Here is a 21,546-nt window from a genome sequence, read left to right on the forward strand (position 1 = left end):
AAGGAAAGTACATTGTATTACATGTTGACAGGCTGAAGGCAGCTCAGAGGAAGAATCAGTTTGGCATTTGTGGTTAAGACTTTTATTTGGATGATTTTGAATGGAAATTAGCTCTCCTTCCACGTGACAAGTAAATTTAGCCAGCAGAACTCTCCCTTTGCAAGTTTATATTGGCTCAGGAACCTGTATATGTTGGAGACACGTGCGTGAGCACACATACACACAAAAAAGACAAAACTATGGGACAATGTATTGGTCATAAAAAAAGATTCTGTCTTAATCATTCCAGACATGAAATGGGAGGAAAGAGTCTTCACATGATGGATTTGAATATATAAAGGCAAAAGGCAAAAAAAATTTCCAGGCAACAGGAGGTCATAACTTTTGCTGTTCACCAGGGGCAACGGCTTATGTAAGAGTTATGAGACAATCTGGGCATTTCTTCACACTAGGAGTTGTCATCTTTACTGGACTTGTGTAACTTCTCTGAGACTATGCTGTGCTGCTTGTATTTGTTCTGGAGTCAAAGATTTGTTCATTTTTTTCCCTCTAAAATTAACCTGTTCAGAAACTTCAAAAAAAATGGGCTTTCATTTTCCTGATGCTATCATTTTAAAATGTCAGAAATAGTTTCATAAATATTTTATTCCTTAGGAGGCTTCAGGTAGAATTGGATCAGTTGATCTGCAAGGCTACCTACTTCAGAGATCTATTTGATCTTTCTGATTGTGTTAAGAATACTGGCTTTCTAAGGTCTGTCCTCCCTGTTTCCCTTCCTGGAGAAAGTAGGAGAGAGACCCTTTCTCATCATATTCCTAGTGGGGGTGATATTAATTCGGTATGGAGAGCCTTCATGCTCCATTTGTATCTATGCAAAGTTGAAGACCATTTGCAGTCTTCCACTTTGATGCAGCAAATTCATGGGAGGACGTGAATGGGAATCACATAGGGCAGGTAAGCGTGAATGGTTTGTGATCAGTTTTCTTGAAGAAAATACCCACATTGATGGAGTTACTGATCCGGGGGGATCCTGGAGAATGACAAAGGCCATGACAGAGATCCATCATGGAATTAACCACAACTTGTTTGTGATGTTGGTATCCTGGATCCCACGGCATCCAAAAGAGAACAAAGGGCAGCTCAGAGGGACCATCACAGATGCAATTATTGCTGACTTTATAACACATGGACATCACCTAGATCTTTAAAGCACCTAAGATCTCAAATAAGTTTGTTACCTAGCCTGGTACACAAAACTTCTTAGGGATAGATGTGGATGCCACAGGGGAATAAAACACGGGGAAAATCACTCAGATAACTAGGCATCTGAGGCTGCATTGCCTAGCCACAAAGAGACCTCCCTTTGTTGTTCTCCTGTCTCCCAAAAGACACAAGAGTACCATCACAGCATAAATAGGCCAGTATAAAAAAAATAATAAATTAAAAAGCCCAGAAATTCTGTCTAGGCTTCGGCTTCTTTTATCTCTTGTCTACAGGCAACTTCAAAATTGAGGGAGACACTTGTGTCTTCATTAGAACTACTGGCAACAGCTACTGTCTTCCCTGTCTCACAAATCATCAGCCCTGACTTCCTAACTGCGAAAAAAATTAACATCTTATTGCGTTATCTTTCCCCCAAAATTTCAAGCTTAAATGTTGACTTCCCGTTTATTTCATTGCGAAATAAATGTAACCACTGGAGAAGAATCCTTTCCTTTTTTTGGTCTCCCTGTAATACAGAAGCTTTTTGGGTAGTATTCATGATTTTGATTATCCTTTAATAATTTTTATCTTTCAAGTTTTAGGGCAAATATGAAATAGAAGAGTAAGTCATATACCATCTCCTGTTACAAAGTAATAAACTTTAATAGAATAGTCATTTATAAAGATTGTTACTATATTTATTTGAACTAGCATCATTAATCCTATTTTTACCGGAGGACATGAACTCTTTTTGTGTGGATCCTACTGTTACATTTAAACAGTAGAGAAGACACAGAGAAATGAAGTAATTACTCAGGTAATTACCCACTACAGAAGCCAAGTTTTTATATGAAATCTCCAGGCAATCGTGCTTGAATAGAATCGTGTCTTGTGGGTTTTAAATCTTGTTATATTCCAAATAATTGAGTGGCATAAAGATTTCTGGACCATTGCTTTTCAAAATGTAATTCTTTAGTTGGAAAAAATAATAGCCTTTCAAATTAAACACTGACTTAAATAAAACAAATTTCTAACACTGAAGGGAGGGGGAAAAGTCAATCATAAATCTTCAAACAGAATTTATTATTACATAGGATTTTACTTGTATTAGAACAGAGTGTGAGCCCACTTTAATCTACTGCTCTGCTCTTTGGCTATTCATAAAGCCTCAGAGAAAAGCCCTATATATCTTATATATAATGTATAACCCAGAGGAATTGTTTGTCAACTCCGGGAGGGGAAAGGGAAGAGGAGAGAGAGACAACATGAATCATGTAATCATGGAAAACATTTTAAAATAAAATTTAAAATAATTAAAATATATATAGAGAGAGCACAATATATGTATACATATATATTTAACCTCTCTTCCCCATTTCCCATATCCATCAAGGAATCATAAAAATCATAATATATAGATAGGATTCAGACTGGTGGATTACTGAACTGCTTCAAGCATTCAAGTATTGTGCATCTTAATGAACCTAAACTCACGTATCAAGATTCTTGAAGGTCTCAAGTGAATCAAAGTCATCCTCTCTCACTTACTTCCCAAGATCAAGGTCTGCTGTCATTTCCAGGTATGAGGACTAAGGGGGACTTGACTACACCAGTCAGGGAGAATTTGTCAGGACAGCGTCCTTAATGGTCCCCAAAAGATGATATTGGGTATGGGAGGGCAGTTTCTGGAAGAAACCCAGAACATAACAGTTTCTTTTTTTAAAAATTTTTTTAAACCCTTAACTTCCTTGGTGGAAAAGTGGTAAGGGTGGGCAATGGGGGTCAAGTGACTTGCCCAGGGTCACACAGCTGGGAAGTGTTTGAGGCTGGAATTGAACCTAGGACCTCCTGTCTCTAGGCCTGACTCTCAATCCACTGAGCTACCCAGCTGCCCCCCAGAACATACAATTTCAAGGCTCAGACCACCATCTACTCTGATGTTCACAGGTCATCCACAATGTCACAAAACAAAGATCATTCTAGGTTCGGTTCTTCTGAACCCATCCTGACTCCCAAACTACTGGGCATCCATATCTGGATGTACCCCCAAATCCCTTCTACTGAGTCAGAATCATACTCTATTATCCCTTATCTATTACCTCATCACTCATAATTCATCCTAATACATTTGCCTCGTAATGCTCAAGCGCTCTGGCCACGATGCTAAATCTCCAAACCGATGGAAACATTATCTATCCATCCATGCTTTGTTCTCCATCTACCCTCCATACTCGATTTTTAATATGCTCAGTTACAAATACGAGGGGCCTGATCTCCCACTGCTATGCCATGTTGGGCTTCCCTCCAACATAATGTTTTCTCTTTGTATGTTATGGTCATACTTGAGAGAGACAACCACAGACCATTATTCAACAATCCCTTTAGCAGCATCAAGTGTGGCATGTCTAAGGAGGGAAGCCTGTGCTCCACAAGGGGCTATTCTGCCCAAATTTTAAATGGAAGAAGAGAAATTCCCTATCACATCCCTCAGTTGTGGGAAATTACCAATGATCTCTTAACTGCTGGAGTCAGTCACACACTAGCAGAGCAGAGACAAACTCAGAGAGTTACTGTTTTGGGCAGTGACTGAGCTCATACAGAGGTGCATGATGTTTAGTCACTGGGTGAGAGATGACATGGCATGACTATGAATCAGGTCTGAATTTGTGCTTGGGTGTGGAGCCCCAGAAGCAACTCTGGATTTGAGGGGTATAACTGGGGGTTGGAACACTGGAGGTGGGGTAGATCCCTGATGGAAAGAAAGGATTTTTAGAGTAGGGGTCTTGAAAACTTGATTGATGAGAGCATGGAATAAGATGGTTATCCCAAACATATTCAACTCCAGGGAACAATGAGGAAAGAATTTGTCAGATATTCTACACTAAAATTGTTTTGTTCCATTGCTGTATCTGAATGGTAGTCTCTTCAGGGGAAAAAATAGTATATAGTACTTATAAAAATAGTATATACAAATCCAAAGAGAAGCCAAGGGGCAATGGATAGAACACTCATAGGATGGGTGGACCAAGATCTAAGTTCAAATCTAGCCTCAGATACTTATCAACTGTGTCACCCTGGAGCCATTCACTTAACTGCTATCTGCCTCAGTTTCCCCAGCTATAAAATGGGGGTAATAAAAGTACCTTTCTCAAAGGTTTAGGACAGTGATGGGCAAACTTTAAAAGAGGGGGCCAAAGGAAAGGAAATGCTCATCTGTCAATCTGTTTCTAAGGCAACTCTTTCTAAGTTTCATTGTATTGTATCCCACTCTTTGTATTTTGTCAGATTAGGAATAATGTCTGCGGCTGGTTAGAACATTTCAGGGGGTCACATCTGGCCCTCGGGCTGTAGTTTGCCCATCAATGGTTTAGGAGGTTCAATTACATGTGATAACTGCTTTGCAAACATTAAACACTACTGTAAGTGATATTGTTAGGGAGCACAAGTCAAAATAGAAACTTAAGCCCTTTGACTCAAAAATATGTTTTTTCCATCCCTCTGCCTCCTAAGGTCCTTTCTTGCTATAAAATGCTACATGGCTGTTTAACTTTAGAGTTTGTATAGATGGCCAGCCACATTTGCTTGGGTAAATGGATTTTTATGAAATATCCTTTTCACAATATATTAGGAGAGAATAACAAGCAACAAAAAGATACTGAACTTGACAACCATACAACTGGAACAAACTTTGACTAAAATGAATGTGCACTTACATATCCTATTACTATTGAAGTGATGTGATCATGCCAAACGAATTTCTCTGTTCATCTAAGGGCATGCTTCCTTTTTAAGTTCTCCAAAGTGTTCCCAGAGAAGGAACTGGCAACCTGGATTTTGGAGAAATTCCGATGCAAAGTGTCATTTTCAGAACTGTGTTTGGATTTAAGGGAGTGAATTTGTTCAAAAGATTGCATTTTATAACTGAGAGTAACATTATAAAGCTGGGAAAATGTAGACAGACAACAAGGTGGGTGTGGAATAAGCCTGGTGCCCATCACTTGAACTAGTCAGTCATGGAACCTCTGTGGGCCTCTTTAAGAAGCTAAAGCTTCTTGTGTGACCCAATTCCCAGGATGTTGGGAAACTCAACTGACATGATCGCAAAGGGGCTTTCTAGTGATAAAAGACTACAGAAATGAAAGCTAAAACTACTTTTAAATGTGATTATACCTTCCCCTCTCTTCATCGAAGAGGCAGGGGATTATGGATTATAAAAATTGTCAGACATGGTTGACATGTTGCTTAGTTTTGCAGGACTGCTTTATTTTCTGCTTTTAAAATCTTTCTTACAAGGAATAATTCACTGGATAAAGGAAAGGGGAAGGACATATTGAAAAATAAACTGACGTAAAAAGTATCCAAAGTAAATTTTAAAAGAGTAAATGTGCCCTTTTGATATTCATATAGTCACAAACTGAAGTGTGGGCTAATTGAGTTCATTTCAACGTCTTCATAAACCTTCTGAGGGCATATTTAAGATTTATAGAAAACCAGAAATTTATTAACAACATTACAGTATTGGTGCTTGATAAGAAGCTTAGTAGGAATAAACATTTTGCCAGATTTCCCCATCAAATGGATCAGCCTATCATAGACCTTCAGCAATGCTTCATTCCCTAAGTTATAGTCAGTAGTATATATGTATGTATATATGTGTAGAATCCTCCTCTCTGCTTTGAGAATCCCAAAGATCCCTCCAGCCCCATGCCCTATCATCTGGGTATTGGGACAATACTAGGTAGTGTGCCACTGCTCTAAGATCCTGGAGACCTGGGTTCTAGTCTCCACTCTGACTGAGTTACTAAAGGTCAGTGCGAACTACTCAGGTTCTTCATTTGTGAAAGGGAAAGGGATTGAGATGACTTCTACATTTCTTTTTAGCCTACTTTCTATTTAGTTTGCTAAACTACAGTGATTTTGCCTTAAGATAGTAAAGGGCAGAATCTAAGTAGCATCATGGACTCATTGCCTTCTATTTATTTATTATTTTTTAAACCCTTACCTTCTGTTGTAGAATCAACAGTGTACTGGTTTCAAGGCAGAAGAGCAGAAAGGGCTAGGCAATGGGGGTTAAATGACTTGTCCAGGGTTACACAACTAGAAAGTCTCTGAGGTCACATTTGAATTCAGGCCTTTCCATTTCTAGGTCTGGCTTTCTATGTACTGAGCCACCTAGCTGCCTCCCTTCTCTTCATTTACTTACAAGTTTATAGGATTAGAGCTAAGGCAAGGGACTTTGGAGTCCTTCATACTATAGATGAGGAAAACAATCCCAAAGAAATCAAATTTTTGACTTGACCAAAATCATACAGTTAATCAGTAGCAAAAGCAGAATTCGAATCAAAGTCCTTTGACTTCATTTAGTGATCTTTCTACAGTACCAAACTATGCCAAACCCTGAAATAAATGTGCCCTAGTATACAAGGGAGAACTGGGCTTACCAGATATAACTCACAATTTTAAAAGAATGTGTTTTCAGTAGTGAGATGTGATATTGAATTTCACCTTAACCATTATACATTTTATTGTTCATTGCAGAAAAACAAGACATTTAAATGAAAGATTCCAGAAAAGAATACTATGATTTACAGTTCAAGTGTAAAGTTTCATCATAATTTTCCATTGTGTTTCACCAGTGTATACGACATCACTGATCAATTCATAATTACTCTGAGTAGAATAATACAGCGTGGTGGTCTTCATAAATATTTCTAGTGTTTCTTTTTCACATTCAACATGATGTCTAACAATCATTAAAAATATATAATTCTATTCTTCCTTACACAAAGCAAATACAAAGCAGTGAAATATACAAATTAAACATACATTTAACATTTATGAAAAAGAGCAACATTCATACTGGAGACATGCTGGAAAAAAATGGGCTGTCAGTTTTACATAATTGTGACTCTTCATTCTGTACACAAAAAGGACAGTATAAAAGAAGATAATAGGACTGCAGACTTTTATGACAGTGCTTCTCTTAACGGAGTACAAACTTTAGAATTAATAAAATCACAACTGACTTTATCCCTATAACTTAAGTCAAGTGTTTCATGTAAGAAATAAATTTACTTTCTATGTCATGATCATCCAAATTTCCATTTAATACTGTTTGTGAATTTCCATTTATACATATAAGAACCAAACTGTCCAAAATGCAGATTCTCACATCACAAAACACAACCTGATATTTAAATAACAATTCTGCTGTTGTGTTTAACCTATTGCATCCTTAGATAACTTCACAAACATTTATTAAAAACAGAGAATATACTTCCTATGGATCAAGTGAGGCTTTATTAAGATGGTAGTAAATGCTTTTTTTTTGAGGAGAGCATAGGAGTAGAAGTTTTCAACTTAAGTATATTCAGAAGATCTGCTGCTCAAATAATATTTTTTCAAAACCAGTTGGAGGAATATGATAAAAGTCACTGAACTGGCAATCCAAAATCGCACTGTCATCAACTAAAGGAAAGAAACAGACATGAAATCAGAACTTATTATCTCAAAACAGTTTAAGCATAATAGAAATTATTTTGAAATAATGTATGATTTCTTATGATGAATAACATTAACAGAAAACAAAAGGTATGGAAGACATTGATTTGTAGACTAAATACAAACCACAAAGCCTTTGTACATATTAATATTCCAATCTGTAAAATCACATAAATTTATTTTATCTAAACCCTTACAATCTGTCTTGGTTCTAAGGTAGAGGAGTGGTGAGGACTAGGCAATGGGCATTAGGTGACTTACCCAGGGCCACGTAATAAGGGAGTGTCTGAGGTCAGATTTGAACCCAGGACTTCTGATAGGCCTCATTCTCTATCCACTGAGCCCCAGGTGCCCCAAAATCTTAGTTTTCTTAAAACTGTTTAAATCTTTTGATTGCTATCTTTTTTTATGTCACCATCATTTTCCAAAATGCAAAATTACTTTCAAAAAGCACATTTAAACCCCAAAGAGATCATAGATAAACAGACTTGTACAAAAATATTTATAGCCATGCTTTTTGTGGTGGCAAAAAACTGGAAAATGTGGGTATGCCTTTCAATTGGGGAATGGCTGAACAAATTGTGGTATATGCTGGTGATGGAATACTATTGTGTTCAAAGGAATAAAGAACTGGAGGGATTCCATGTGAACTGGAAAGACCTCCAGGAATTGATGCAGAGTGAAAGGAGTAGAGCCAGAAGAACATTGTACACAAGAGACTGATACACTGTGGTAAAATCGAATGTAATGGACTTCTGTACTAGCAGCAATGCAATGATCCATAACAATTATGAGGGATTTATGAAAAAGAACACTACCCACATTCAGAGGAAGAACTGCAGGAGTGGAAACACAGAAGAAAAACAACTACTTGAACACATGGGTTGAAGCAGACATGATTGGGGATGTAGACTCGAAACTACCACACCAATGCAACTATCGATAATATGGAAATAAGTCTTGATTGATGACACATGTTAAAACCAGTGGAAATGGGCATCAGCTATGGGGGGGGGGGGAGGTCAGAGGTTGAAGGGGAAAGTAAGAGCATGAATCATGTAACCATGATAACTTTTCTAAAAAATAAAAATTATTAAAAAGTAAAAAAAAAAAAAAGCACATTTAAGCTGGATTATGGTTGTAGCTAATGATGGCTAAAAACAAAAGGGCTCTATTTTGTGACCTGTAGCTGGGTGAGTGTAATGTTCTAGCATTTAAGACATGGGTAAAGGTGAAAACAGGTAAAATGCACAAAAGAGGGGTTGGCACCATTTTCAACCACATTAAAAGATATGCAATTTGCAAATAGGAAAATTAGAACTGAATAAACTGCAAGGCATGTGCATTGTGTTAGAGCTCAAAGACTCAAGATTAGGTTTTTCTACACAGTCCCATATCTTCCCACACTTCTGACCCTTCCACATACAAGTGAAGGAAATGCACAATTCTGAGACTGTCATGGCTTATCCCACATCTATTACTCAGAATGAGAGTGGAGATGAATGTACATTAATATGTTCAAAAATACGTCTTAGCTTTCACTTGTAAGCCACAAAGGTTTACACAATTTAGAGGATGTCCTCACTTTTTTAAAATGGGGGACTAGGAAAAGTCTCCTGAGGAAGGTTCAGTTAAGTCTTAAAGAAAATCAGCTGTTATAAGAGGTGGGGCATATTGAATTTGAAATGTTTCTAATCTATCCAGTTTAAAATGTGTCAAAGGCAGTTGGTGATATGGGATCAGGGTTTTGGACAATTCTCTAAGACTGTAAGTTGCAGAACAGTTAGCAATGTTTACTGGTGGGAATTTTCTCATTAGGTTCTTCCTGAACCAATGAAATTGCCAGTCCAGATCCTCCCTTCCATTCAAAAAAAGGATGCCACAAAATTCTACTTCAAAAGTTCATGATATCATTGGCATCATTACTTCTATACAAGTAGATCACGATTCCTTTGCTTTTTAGTAAATTTAAATGCCTTAACCGGTTTCTGTGGTCAAAAAAAATCCATCACCTACTAGTGATCTAGTGATGAGCTTCTTGGAACAGCAGTCATACCCAATCTGGTTTAACCCTTATACTTAAAGCTTTTTCACCTTGGTAAAACTCTGTAGGGATTATGTTCTTCTCATATAACTGTCAATAACTTGGGCCATCTCCATCCCAACATGAAGCTTTGTATCAGGGCTAAAGGAGGGCCAAATAATTATACAACTTTATCTCAACACAGCCAAACTAAGAAGCAAATTTTATTCATTGTGATTGCTTATAAAATTAATCCTAAATAAATGAACAATATCAGGTTTGACTTAATAGGTTAAACACTTTGAATATTAAATCAATTTCTATTATATATACACAGAGCAACTGGATGGAATTACTTCTATGTTTCTCCAAAACACAAAAAGCTATTTCATACAAATCTAGTTTAAGTTCAGATTCTAGTGCTCAAAAGAAAAATCCTTTTGGACTGATTTTCAGAAGTTAAAATCACTGAAAACTTTACTGGTAAAAAAAAGGACCAATGACAAATTTAGCTATTGAGTAAAGTAACAATATTCCCTGTTCTGGCTGTATTATGAAACATTTATGACACTGTTTATTTCAGATGACCTTATCATTAAAAATAACTGAAATTGTTAGATAGGCACTACTCCAAGAATATATTAAAATTCTGTTTTCTTTATGGCCCTAATCTAACAGTCTCTAAGGAACAGGATTAAATAAACCACTCTGGGAATTGTTAAATCATATGATACAAAAACAGAAAAATGGTATAGCTGATTTAAGCTAATCCTACATGAAATAAAGACAAGCATATAATAAATTCTTAATTATCCAAGATAATAGGAGTGAGCATTAGTATGGGAAAAAAAAATTTAAGTGTATAATCTACTTGAGACTTTCTTTACTCCATCTGAGATTAAGAAACCAGAGACTTCAAATGCTAGAAAAGCAAAGGGAGTCAAAGTGTTAATGCTAACATTTTTCTTATTTCCTTTGATACAGGCATTTTCTTAAGCTGAATTACGCACTAAAGAAAAAGGGATCATACATGTATATAGTTTGGCAGGAAGCTGCACTGCTTCCAAAATACAAGATGAGGAAAGCCCCATCTAAGAGAACACACATAACTAAGTCTCAAGGGTTATGTAACCAACCAATTTATAGAAAACTGGTGTGCAGGTTATCTACAGTTGACCATATATTCAAGCAACCTTAAATGAACCAAACAGCTTGTTAAATATTATAATCAAAGGTAGAATCACCTTAATTTCAAGGTACACTTCTATCATTAACTCTGATTCTTCCTTGAAAATATTTTGTGGGCCGGTCTTCTCTAACTGCAGAGTTCTAATCCTGTTCCTTAACACATCTGGACTACTGGTCTACATCCAAATTGTCTAATTAAATGGCACTAACAACTTCCCCAAATACTGATCTGAATAGATGTGCCCTCTTATGGCATTTAACCAGCTACTGCCTCAAATTAAAATTCTTCTTAATGAAGCTTAGGCCTTCTAACAAATGGAAACTTTTTTCTGATTTCTCTAAGTTGCCAAAAATATTGCCAGCTACAATTATGTAAACCCAGTTGGGCTATAGACATGTTTTACCCCTCTCCCTTGGACTCTCATGTGCACCCTTCTACCTGAGAATGTGTGTGGAGATTTTGTGCTGTTTTTTCTTAGGGATGACTCTTTGCCATTACAAGTATACTGAATTGCCCTTTTGTAACTTCCTAGCCTGCTATATACAGTGAATTACAGAGAGTGAGTGCTCAATCAACATCTGTCATCATGATGGGCAAATCCTAGAAGGTAATTTCAGATTTAAACAAACAAAAGAGGGTTTCAACTCTGAAATTCTAAGAGCCTGTGACTAAATTTTCCCTTTCTTCAATTCTCTGTTAGACACCAGCCTAACAAGGACAAGATTTGATTCAAAATTGTTTTTAATGTGTTGAGAAAATGTACAAAACAGAAAAATGGCAAAAGAGATTTCAAAGTTATCATTAACTCATCTCTTTAAGCTTCTACATGCTAAGATTTATTTTCATTTCCATGGGTGGAAAAGTTTCTTGAAAACACCAATGATCTTAAAAATACTTTATTCTACATGACTTAACAATGAAGGAAAGAATTATGCCTAAGAATGGAATTTTCCTACTTTTGTGGTATTGAGTAAGGGCTTAAGACATTGATTGGTCTTAACGTGTCTTCTCTCATAAAACAGTACAGTAATAACAAAATGCTCTTAAGCTAGAAAGTTAAAGGCTACTTCAGAGCTAATAAAATTTAAATTGATGAGTACAATTTTGCTTAACTGTTATAATAAATTTTTACCTGACATACTTAATATATTAGTTAATAAACTAGCAGATAACTACATTAAGGGTTCAATAAAAAGAAGCTACTATGCCACTATTTTATTCAACAAGTGCCTACTATGTGCAAGACACTGAGAAGCAAACATTTTACTGGGCAGAAGGAAGGGAGGGCAGCACAGCACACGCCAGAGGTAAATACAATCAGTATACCAAGTACATACAAAATAATCTGAAGCCCAAGGTGGGGCTCATACAAAGGCACAGAAGTGGAAATGGAATGTCACGCCCCATGATGTGAAGCAGGGTGGTTTGGCCAGAGTCTTTAATGTGTGACAAGGGGTCAGACTGGAGGTAAACTGACCAGGCCTGCAACTGCCAAACAGAGGAGTTTGTATTTTACCCTGGTAGCAGCAGAGAGGCTGAAGCTTTTTCATCAGAGAAGTGGCACAGTCAGACCTAGGCTTTAGAGAAATCAATTGAAGGCAATGAGGCAGCTACATGGCTCAGTGGAGAGCCAGGCCTGCAGTCAGGATGACCTGGATTCAAATCCTAGCTGTGACCCTGGGCAAGCCACCTAACCCCCAACTGCCTAGCCCTTAGCAGACTTCTGACTTGGAATGAATACTTATGTTTATTCTAAGACAGAAGGTAAAGGTTTAAAAAAAGAGAACGAGACAAAAAAAACAAAACAAAAAAAACAAAACAAAACAAAACAAAAACCTTGACATGTAGTTCTGGGGAAAGTAGGTTTGGGGGAGGAGCCCATAGGCTACTGGGTAAGGGCAGAGGAGAAGGCCTGATGAGGGCAAATGTGGCCAGTACAGTGGAGGCAGATCAACAAAACTTCTCAACTTTAATAAGGATCTAAATTCCCCCTCCCCAATTTGTTATTTGAAGAATACATTCTTTGTACAGAACTTATGGCACTAACAATTTTAAAGAATCTTCTAAAAAGTCAGGCAGGGTGTTTCTGTGCAGTTTTTGCCGGAAGGTTCCTTTTATTCTGATTAAGTGGGTTATTATTATAATTTTAAAAAAACTCACATACTAACATAGCACAGTGCCTGGCACATAGTAGGTGATACTTACTGACTGATTTACCCACTACCCAACTTGTTAATGCAGATGCCAAATGATATTTAATTAGTGGCATGCAACTATTTCATAGGATCCTACACAGAATTAGAGCTGGAAAGAATTTTAAGAGTACATTCCTCCCATTTTTCTAATGAGGAAACTGAGGTCCAGGAGGGTCAAGGGACTTGCCCAGTGTCACATAGCTAGTCTGAGGCAGGATTTTAATCTGGATCTTCCTGACCCCCCAACTACAGAGTCTATCCATTCCGCTCCATACTGTGTCCATGACCATTTTAGGCAAGATTAAGAATTTCAAAATATCACCAACCAATAACACAAATTTAAACTGTCTTTAGGAAAAACTTTGCAAAATGATTTTCATTTATTCTACTTCTCTCTTAAATACCCACAAACAACAATGATAATCTGTATAAGATCCCTAGGACAAAAGTTATATCTAAGAAAAACAAAACAAAACAGCTCTCCAGTTGTCTTTTTAGGATGAAAGAGTGGGCTAAATTAGTAACGGAGTAAGCCTCAGCTCTTCAAACGAAAAGGTTCAAGTAAGAATGCTAAGTGATCATTGACTATACAAATTTAATCTAAGTAAAATTCCTGGTGAAGGACTCCTTACTTAAAATATGCTTTTGTTCCATCATATTAAGCTTTTCCCCCTGTTTATCTGCTGGACACCCCACACATTCTTGTCTGAAATGCCATCCTCTGTCCCCCCACCTTTTCCTCCACTGTATTCTCATTCATACTTTAAAGCCCAACAAAATGTCCCTTCATCCTGGAGGCCTTCCTTGACCTTCCTTGTGGGTAGTAACTTCAAAGAATCACAGACTTGAGTGTGGAAAGGGGCCTCCAAGACTACTGAGTTCAATACCTGAGATGAGGAAGCTGAGGTCTGTGGAGAGTGAGTGACATGCCTGACTTCACACAAAAAGGAACCACTGGAGAGGGGATTTGAACCCTGGTCATCTGACTGGTTTCATAAAATATTATGTGTGTGTGTGTGTGTCATATGTTCCTGCTAGACTTTAAGTTTCACACAGACAGGGATCAGATTCCCACAATCCTTTGTATCTCACTTAGTATCCAGGATAATACTGTACAGAGTTTATAATAAATAAAAGTTTATTTAATTTCTGAAATGGAACAGCAACATAATTCATATGAGAACTTGATAGTTGACGTTAGAAACATTGTGATAAAACTCAATTTCCTAAGGAAAGAGAATTCAGATTATATTTTTAACATTCATTCAACTAACAGTGAGAAAGACCCTGTGCCATGTCTTTTGGAGGTAACAAGATGAATTGGACATTGTCTCTGCTCTAAGAAGTGCTGTTCACTTAGGATCCATGTCCCAGAAGAGATCCATGAACAAAGTGTTAGAGAAATTCAGAGGATAAGGAAGAGGATAGTGAGAGACTGTTGAAAGTTTCATTGAGGAATTAGGATTCAAGCAAGAATGAATAAGATTTTAATAGGCAGAAACAAAGAGAAGGGCGTTTCTGAGAAAAGAAGTAAAGGCAAGGAAAATCCTGAGTGTGTGTACGGCACACCAAGTAGTTAGCTAAAGCACAAGGTATATGAAGGAGAACAGCATGAGCGGATGCTGCAAGTTACGGTGAGACCAAAAGAAGAGAGACCTGAATGTTACTTTAAAGAGTTTGGACTCAAAGTGACAATTATCAGTTGAAAGTCACTGATGATTTTTGTAGAAGGTACTTCTGACTTGTACAGAATGACAGACTAAGAACTTCAATTTATCAGATATGTGTATGATCAACTGAAGGGAAAAGACTTATCAGGAGACTACAGCAATAGTCCAGGTGAGAGTTGACAGTCCTGAACTAAGGTTCAGGCCAACACTACAGAAAAGTGAGGAAAAAGAGATGACTCCCAGGATGCTGACTATCTGGACAAAGAGGTAACTGTTATTACTAAGTGAGAAACATTTTGAGGTTTTGAGCCTGAACTGACTAGGAAAATGTCTTGTCTTGGCCATTTAAAGAATAATATTAACTTTCATTAATTATTATTATTATTCTTAAAGTGGCTAAAATAAGACATTGAGGACCCAAGAGTTTTAAAAGAACTTTCAGGGGCAGCTGGGTGGCTCAGTGGATTGAGAGCCAGGCCTAGAGACAGGAGGTCCTGGGTTCAAATTTGGCCTCAGACTTCCCAGCTATGTGACCCTGGGCAAGTCACTTGATCCCCATTGCCTAGCCCTTACCACTCTTCTGCCTTGGGATTGGTTCCAAGGCAGAAGAGTGGTAAGGGCTTAAAAAAATAAAAAATAAATAAGTAAAAATTAGAACTTTCACTTACACAATTTCATTTAATACTCACAAAAGTTCTGTGTGAGGCAGGTGGAGGGGAAATATCCCTTTTTTACAAAGAGGAAAATGAAGTTCACCAAAGTCTAGTGACTTGTCCAAGGATATACAACCAGTTGTGGCAAAACAGGATGTGAATCCCAAACTTGTTATCTACCCCATGAATTTTATACATAGCACGTGGAAAACACATTATGTACCTTTGCTGAAAAATTATTATATTCTTTAAAATCAAGCTGAGTTTTGCATGATAATACATGTATAAGCCAGATCAAATTCCTTGTTAGCTCTAGAAGTGGGGAGGGAAGAAAGGAAGGGAGACAATTTAGATCATATAATTTCAGAAAACTTGTGTGGCAATCTGTTATTACATGTAATTGGTAAAATAAAATATCTTTATAATAAAATTAAGTTGAAGTCATATTAATTTCAACTTGTGCTTCTGAACTTAGTAATATTCACTGTAATGCCTTTTTATATGCTTCTCTTTCATAATTGGTCATGACAAAAGTACTTGGAGTCAGTCCAAGGAGTTCAAAATGACTTCTATTTTCCAAGATAACAAATAAAAGGGGGGGGGGGGGAGAGTAATGATCTGAAGCCGATGTACTAGCTGAAACTGGTTAGTTAGAAGGAGAGGCCCAGCATTTGGAATGAGGGCAGAATAGAGCTATTTTCATAGCTGACAGTCAGAGCCCTGATAGCTATCCTTTAATGAGATAAGCAATATCATTTGAGACAATGTTGACAGATAAATCAAACAAAGAATTTAGAGGAAAGCAAAATTATCTCATTAAACTGAATTTCTTCATTTTACAGATCACAAAACTGAGGCCCAAAGAAATTTAGTGGCTCATCAAAGATCACTGGAATAGAGGCCAAGTATCCTGATTCTCAGACAAGAGCTCCTTCCACCACTCTCTATTGCCTCGGGAGGTAAAACAATGAGGAAAAGCTAAACAACCAAATGGTTTGATTGTCACTTACTTTACTGCTTCCTCAATCAAATGGCCCACTATAATATTTGACTTAGCTTTCATAACTAAGCCAAGAATTATGGGATCAAGATGCCCTTCAATACTATAATAAGAAATAACATATTGTTAATACCATGGTCCATCCTTCTCAGTATTTTCATAAAGTTAATGGCACTAAAGGATATTGCAGGAAGTGAGAGGAGAAATGATGAAGAGTATGGTAGTTTTCTTCCATTTCTTTAACCTCAAAAGGTTAGGAATTCTGAGTTCTTCTAATGTCCATCTAACCTACCATAATTAAAACCTATGTTTCTAAAACCTTTTGGAACTCATTTATATTTTAAGTTCTATAAGGTACAGGTAGTCCCTCTAATTTTATTATAAACTCTATGACAATGAATATATAACCCAGTGGAATTGCTTGTCAACTCCAGTAGGAAGGGAAGAGAAGAGGGAGACAACATGAAGCATGTAACCATGGAAAATTTTTGTGTAAATTTGTTATTGGAATAAATTAAAGAATTTTTTTTTAAAAAATGAGAAACTCAATTGATACTGTTTAATTAGTGGCTATTGTTTTTAACTACCACCCATTTAGACCTATCATTTCTATAATTGGGCTCCATCCCTAATGATGAATGGAAAGAAGGAATATAGAAGCAAAGAGGCAATTTTCCTAGTTAGTGTTTTGAAAATATCCTAAGATTCAAATCCATATAATTCTTCCTATTTCATCCATCAATAATAGAGAGTAAGGAGAGATGAGAGCTGATAGTTTTAAACTGTAGAAGAGAAACCATTTCAAGAGGGATAGAAATTCCTAGGAAACTGATTTCTGAAAGTTCAAAAACAGATGAATTCCAGGCAGCACATTTTTGGAAGGTCAATGACAAGCTACAATCAAATCTTGCAAATCTAATGCAATGGCTCTAAAATAAAAAGAATGGGAGAGGAAAAAGCAATGAAGGAAGAATAGTTGGGACACCTAGAATTTAAGAAAAGATAAAGAATCCCAGAAATTAGTCAGTAGTAAAACATCTGGCCTCAAAAGTCTATACATAAATGCAATAAGAGAAAGCAGGACCTAAAGGAAGGCAAATTTGATTTTACAAGTACCATGACCCTGGGTAAATGCACCTTATTCAAAAGAAAAAGGACAGGTAAAAAGGCAGGGGTATTGTATATTTAGAACTATAATAAATATATATTAAAAGATATTAAGCCTGGAAACCAGAAAGGGGGAGAACTTGGTAGAGAGCATTTAGATAAAGCTCGAAGGAGCAAGAAAGAGAATAAATTGTCTTTACAGTATTCTACAGACGACTAAGACATAAAAAAAAAGAAAGAAAAGGAAAGAAATGAATTGTTCAGGAACAGATCACATGCCTGACACAGAGGGCATAATAGATATGAGTGATGGGAGATTCAATCAACTAAGCAGACATGCTGGAGTTATCTCTAGTCAAAGCATTTTTATTGACATAACTTTATCTTTCAAAAAGCAAAGGAAGCAACAAGGGGCAATCCTATTCTGAATCTAATTCTCACTAAAATGGAGAAAAATAGATGGCTCTTTGGGATGAAGAAGGGGAAATGATACAGGGGAAATTTAGGGGAAATGTGGAAACAAAAGATATCAGTTTTAAAAAGAGGAAGTGGCTGCTAGTCTGTAAATAATTGGAACTTTTCATCCTAGAGTTTGTGATAAAGTTGTTTTAAAAGTTAGGCATACTCTCCATCTTTTTGGGAAATGGGTTCATAGGCTCAGAAGAAGAGCAGAGACTACATGAACTAAAATTCTAAAGGGGTATGGGACACTGAAGACACAAAATGAAACTATTCTGAGGAATAAAAATGGGAGGTGTCTAAAGATACCAATGTGGATGCATAGTAAACACATCAACCAAATTAGATTTTTAAAAGATACATATGTATAGTGTCAAGAATTTCAAAGCTCAGTATGAAATGAAGCTAGTTGGGAAAGCTGAGGCAATGAAAGGAGAAGTTTTGTGTTTTTAAGATATAGTGGGGGTAAATTGGGGAACTATTTGCCTCAGGAGTAGCATGCATCCTGACACTGGAAGTTCTGAAGCTGAAGCTGGATGACCACTTATTAGTGATGGGGTTTATGCTTTGGGAAAGGGGTTATGATTCTACAGTATCCTTGAGTGCCTTTTTCTTCACTTTTTTTCCCCTCAATGTACGGAGAAGAATGAGAGGGAAAGAGAAGGGGAAGAAAAGTAGGGGGGAAAGGAAGAAGGGGAGGAGGAGGGAGAGAGAGACAGGGAGATAAAGATAGGATAGGAGAGAGAGGGGAGGGTGAGGGAGAGAAGTCAATGAAAGAACCACAAATGCCTGGTGCAATGCTAATGTTCTTGCTTGCATGAAATATAGATAATTAAGAAAGCCACAAGCAGAATGGGGACAGTCACACTTGTGGAAAAAGTGAACTTCATCATCTAAATTGACTTTCATTTCACCTCATGATCCCCTGCAGTGAACCAAGAATCCAATGATCAAATCCCCTTGCTATAAAATACAAAGAAACCAATGTAACCAACATTTAATTTCATGGTTTCTCAAAGAAAGATGTATATAAAGGAGATATCAAAGGTCTCATTGATGTTAATGCACTAAGACTTTTGGGCCACTGAATGTCCTCAATGAGACTCTTTGGTAATTACAGTCCCATCCCCAGTTCTAAAACAATCTTTGCTCTGAGCTTGCCCCAAATTGTTGTACAATTCTACTATTACTAGGTTCTGTCAAATGCCTGTTGTACTCTTCCTTAATAATTTAGCAAAATGTCTTTAAAATTTAAATACAAATTTAAATTTAAATATAAAAGATTATAATGTATTAAATATGGGACTATATAATTATTATTTATCTGATTATTATAAATTTAAACACAATTACTGTACCTGGTAAGTATTGTGAGACAATTATTTCTTTTTAATCTATAGAGAAAATAATATTTAAAAAAACTAAATCCTTTAGACGTATTAAAATGTTCTACTGAATATTCTATACAATTTACATATATAGTAGCACAAGAGTTATAAAATTAAAACAAATGCTACACAAAAAAGGGCATGTAGGTGTTGCAGTGGATTATGCCAGGCCTGGATGCTGGGGAAAACTCTTCTAGAGTTCATATCTGGCCTCAGACTCTTACTAGCTGGGTGACTCTGTGAGCACTATCCACTGATATCCCTCCACTGATCTCAGAGTGTGCTCTGAACTAAAGGATTTTTTTTTTCTTTTCTGCTCTTCCCCTCCCTCTCTCCCTTTCCCTTCCCCTCACTCTCTTCTCTCTCTACCTCCTTTTTCTCCCCTTTTTCTTTTCTCCTCTGGGGGGAAAAGAAGTGAGTTACTTAACCCTGTTTGCCTCAGTTTCCTCATCTGTAAGATGACCTGGAGAAGAAAACGGCAAACCAGTATCTTTGCTAAGAAAATCCCAACTGGGATCATAGAGGGTTAGACACAATTGAAACAACTTCAACAATAAAAAGCTGAACAAAAATTTAGATACTTAGCTTACCATATACAACAGGATACACTGTCCCTCGTATACCTGATGCTGGACAGTGCATATTCTTTCCATTCAAATAAACATTTAATTCTACATGGTCATATGTAATACCCTAGGGAGTAAAGTGAAAAATGTTTGTCTTTTAATACACAATTTTAAATATGCAATAGATCTAACTAGTATATCCCTTATAATCAAGTTGAAAAAGGTAGATATAATTCCCCACATCACCATAAAAAAATACATCTTCCAGAAAACACACTGGATCTTTTGTTGTGGGGAGGCACTGAAATACAAAAAACTAGGCAAGAAAGTCACATGGCTAGAGGGTCTATCGCTAATGCTTTCATTAAGGATTAAAAAGACTGAAAAGAATAAATTTAGCTAATTGAATCAAACAATTTAATTGCATTAAAGTTGGCTTAAAACTAAAAAAACAATAGATATCAAATATTCCCATTTTAAATTGTAACAAAATAGCTACATGATGTGAATTTTTATACTTTATACTTTTAAAAAATTATATAAAAGTAATAAACAAATAGAGACCTTTTAAAATTCAAGATGAAAATTACTGTTTTCCATGCTTAAGAACTGACTTCCATTGGATAATATTCATTTTGGCTGTCACCATGGTAGTTTATCATCTCTCAGTGTTTTCAAAGTGTGAAAAATGTTTCTGTAACTCAATTTATTATACTGATATATATAATGAGGTTTCATTTTTGCTTAGAGGCAATATGGTATAGTAGAAGGTGAATCACACTAAGAGCCAGGGGAGAGATGAGCTAAAATTCAAACATTTCCTGCTTGTGTAACCCTGAGTAAGTTACTGACACCTCTCAGCCTTAATTTCCTCATCTATTAAATTTGGTTGATAAAGCTTAAAAAAATCAATTCCGATAAGAGCGACTAAGTGGCACAGTGGCTAGAACACCAGGAAGTCCTGGGTTCAATCAAATCTGGCCTCAGAAACCTTCTAGCTGTATTTGTCTTTCTGTCTTCAGAGTAGTTAGTAGGGCAGAAAATAAAGAGTTTAAAAAAATGTAAACTAAGAATATGAGTACAGGATCACAGTTTTAGAAATGGAAGGAACCTCAGAGGCCATTGGGCCACCTAGTCCAACATTTTATAGGTAAGGAAACTGAGACCAAGGGAGGTTTCCAGAGCCACAAAGGTAAGTATCAGAGCTGGGATCTGAATACAAGTTCTTTGAAATTAATATTAGTTTCCAAAAGATCAGATATATTATATAGCTTTTGTGGTTCAAAGTAAGCTAGGAAAACTAAAGCCGTGAAAAGAGAAAAAGCAAGAAAAGCCTGGAATATGAAATGAAAACAAAAACTTTATCTTACACTATTATTTCCAGAAAAACTATAATCATAGAAGTAACTAAGAAGTAATTTTTTCTAAGTAAACTAATTTCAAATAGTCCATATAAAAAGGATATTTTCTGTGACTTCTTGATAAATAGGGATGGAATACATTTGTGAAAAAAAGTCACTTCATAGCTCTTTTCAAAATCCTTTTATTTTTTCTTTTATTTAAAGTTTTACAAATTATGTTCTCATGAGCAT

At 36.4% G+C, this 21,546-nt stretch overlaps 1 protein-coding gene across 3 annotated transcripts in view; it reads right to left on the reverse strand.

The window, feature by feature from the left end:
- Nucleotides 1-6,697: 6,697 nt before the first annotated feature.
- SPRYD7 (SPRY domain containing 7) overlaps nucleotides 6,698-21,546 on the reverse strand; it is a 35,238-nt gene continuing 20,389 nt past the window's right edge. For 2 of the 3 annotated variants that reach the window (XM_044666048.1, XM_044666045.1), the window contains 2 exons: nucleotides 19,979-20,081; nucleotides 6,698-7,671 (listed from right to left, as the gene is read on the reverse strand). In XM_044666048.1, the coding sequence (XP_044521983.1) occupies nucleotides 7,574-7,671; nucleotides 19,979-20,081 (201 nt within the window). In that variant the 3' untranslated portion in view covers nucleotides 6,698-7,573. The remainder of the gene's footprint in view (nucleotides 7,672-19,978; nucleotides 20,082-21,546) is intronic. The other variant, XM_044666046.1, reaches the window with a different exon arrangement.

Source organism: Gracilinanus agilis, chromosome 3 (assembly GCF_016433145.1).
Source record: "Gracilinanus agilis isolate LMUSP501 chromosome 3, AgileGrace, whole genome shotgun sequence".
Taxonomy (NCBI): domain Eukaryota; kingdom Metazoa; phylum Chordata; class Mammalia; order Didelphimorphia; family Didelphidae; genus Gracilinanus; species Gracilinanus agilis.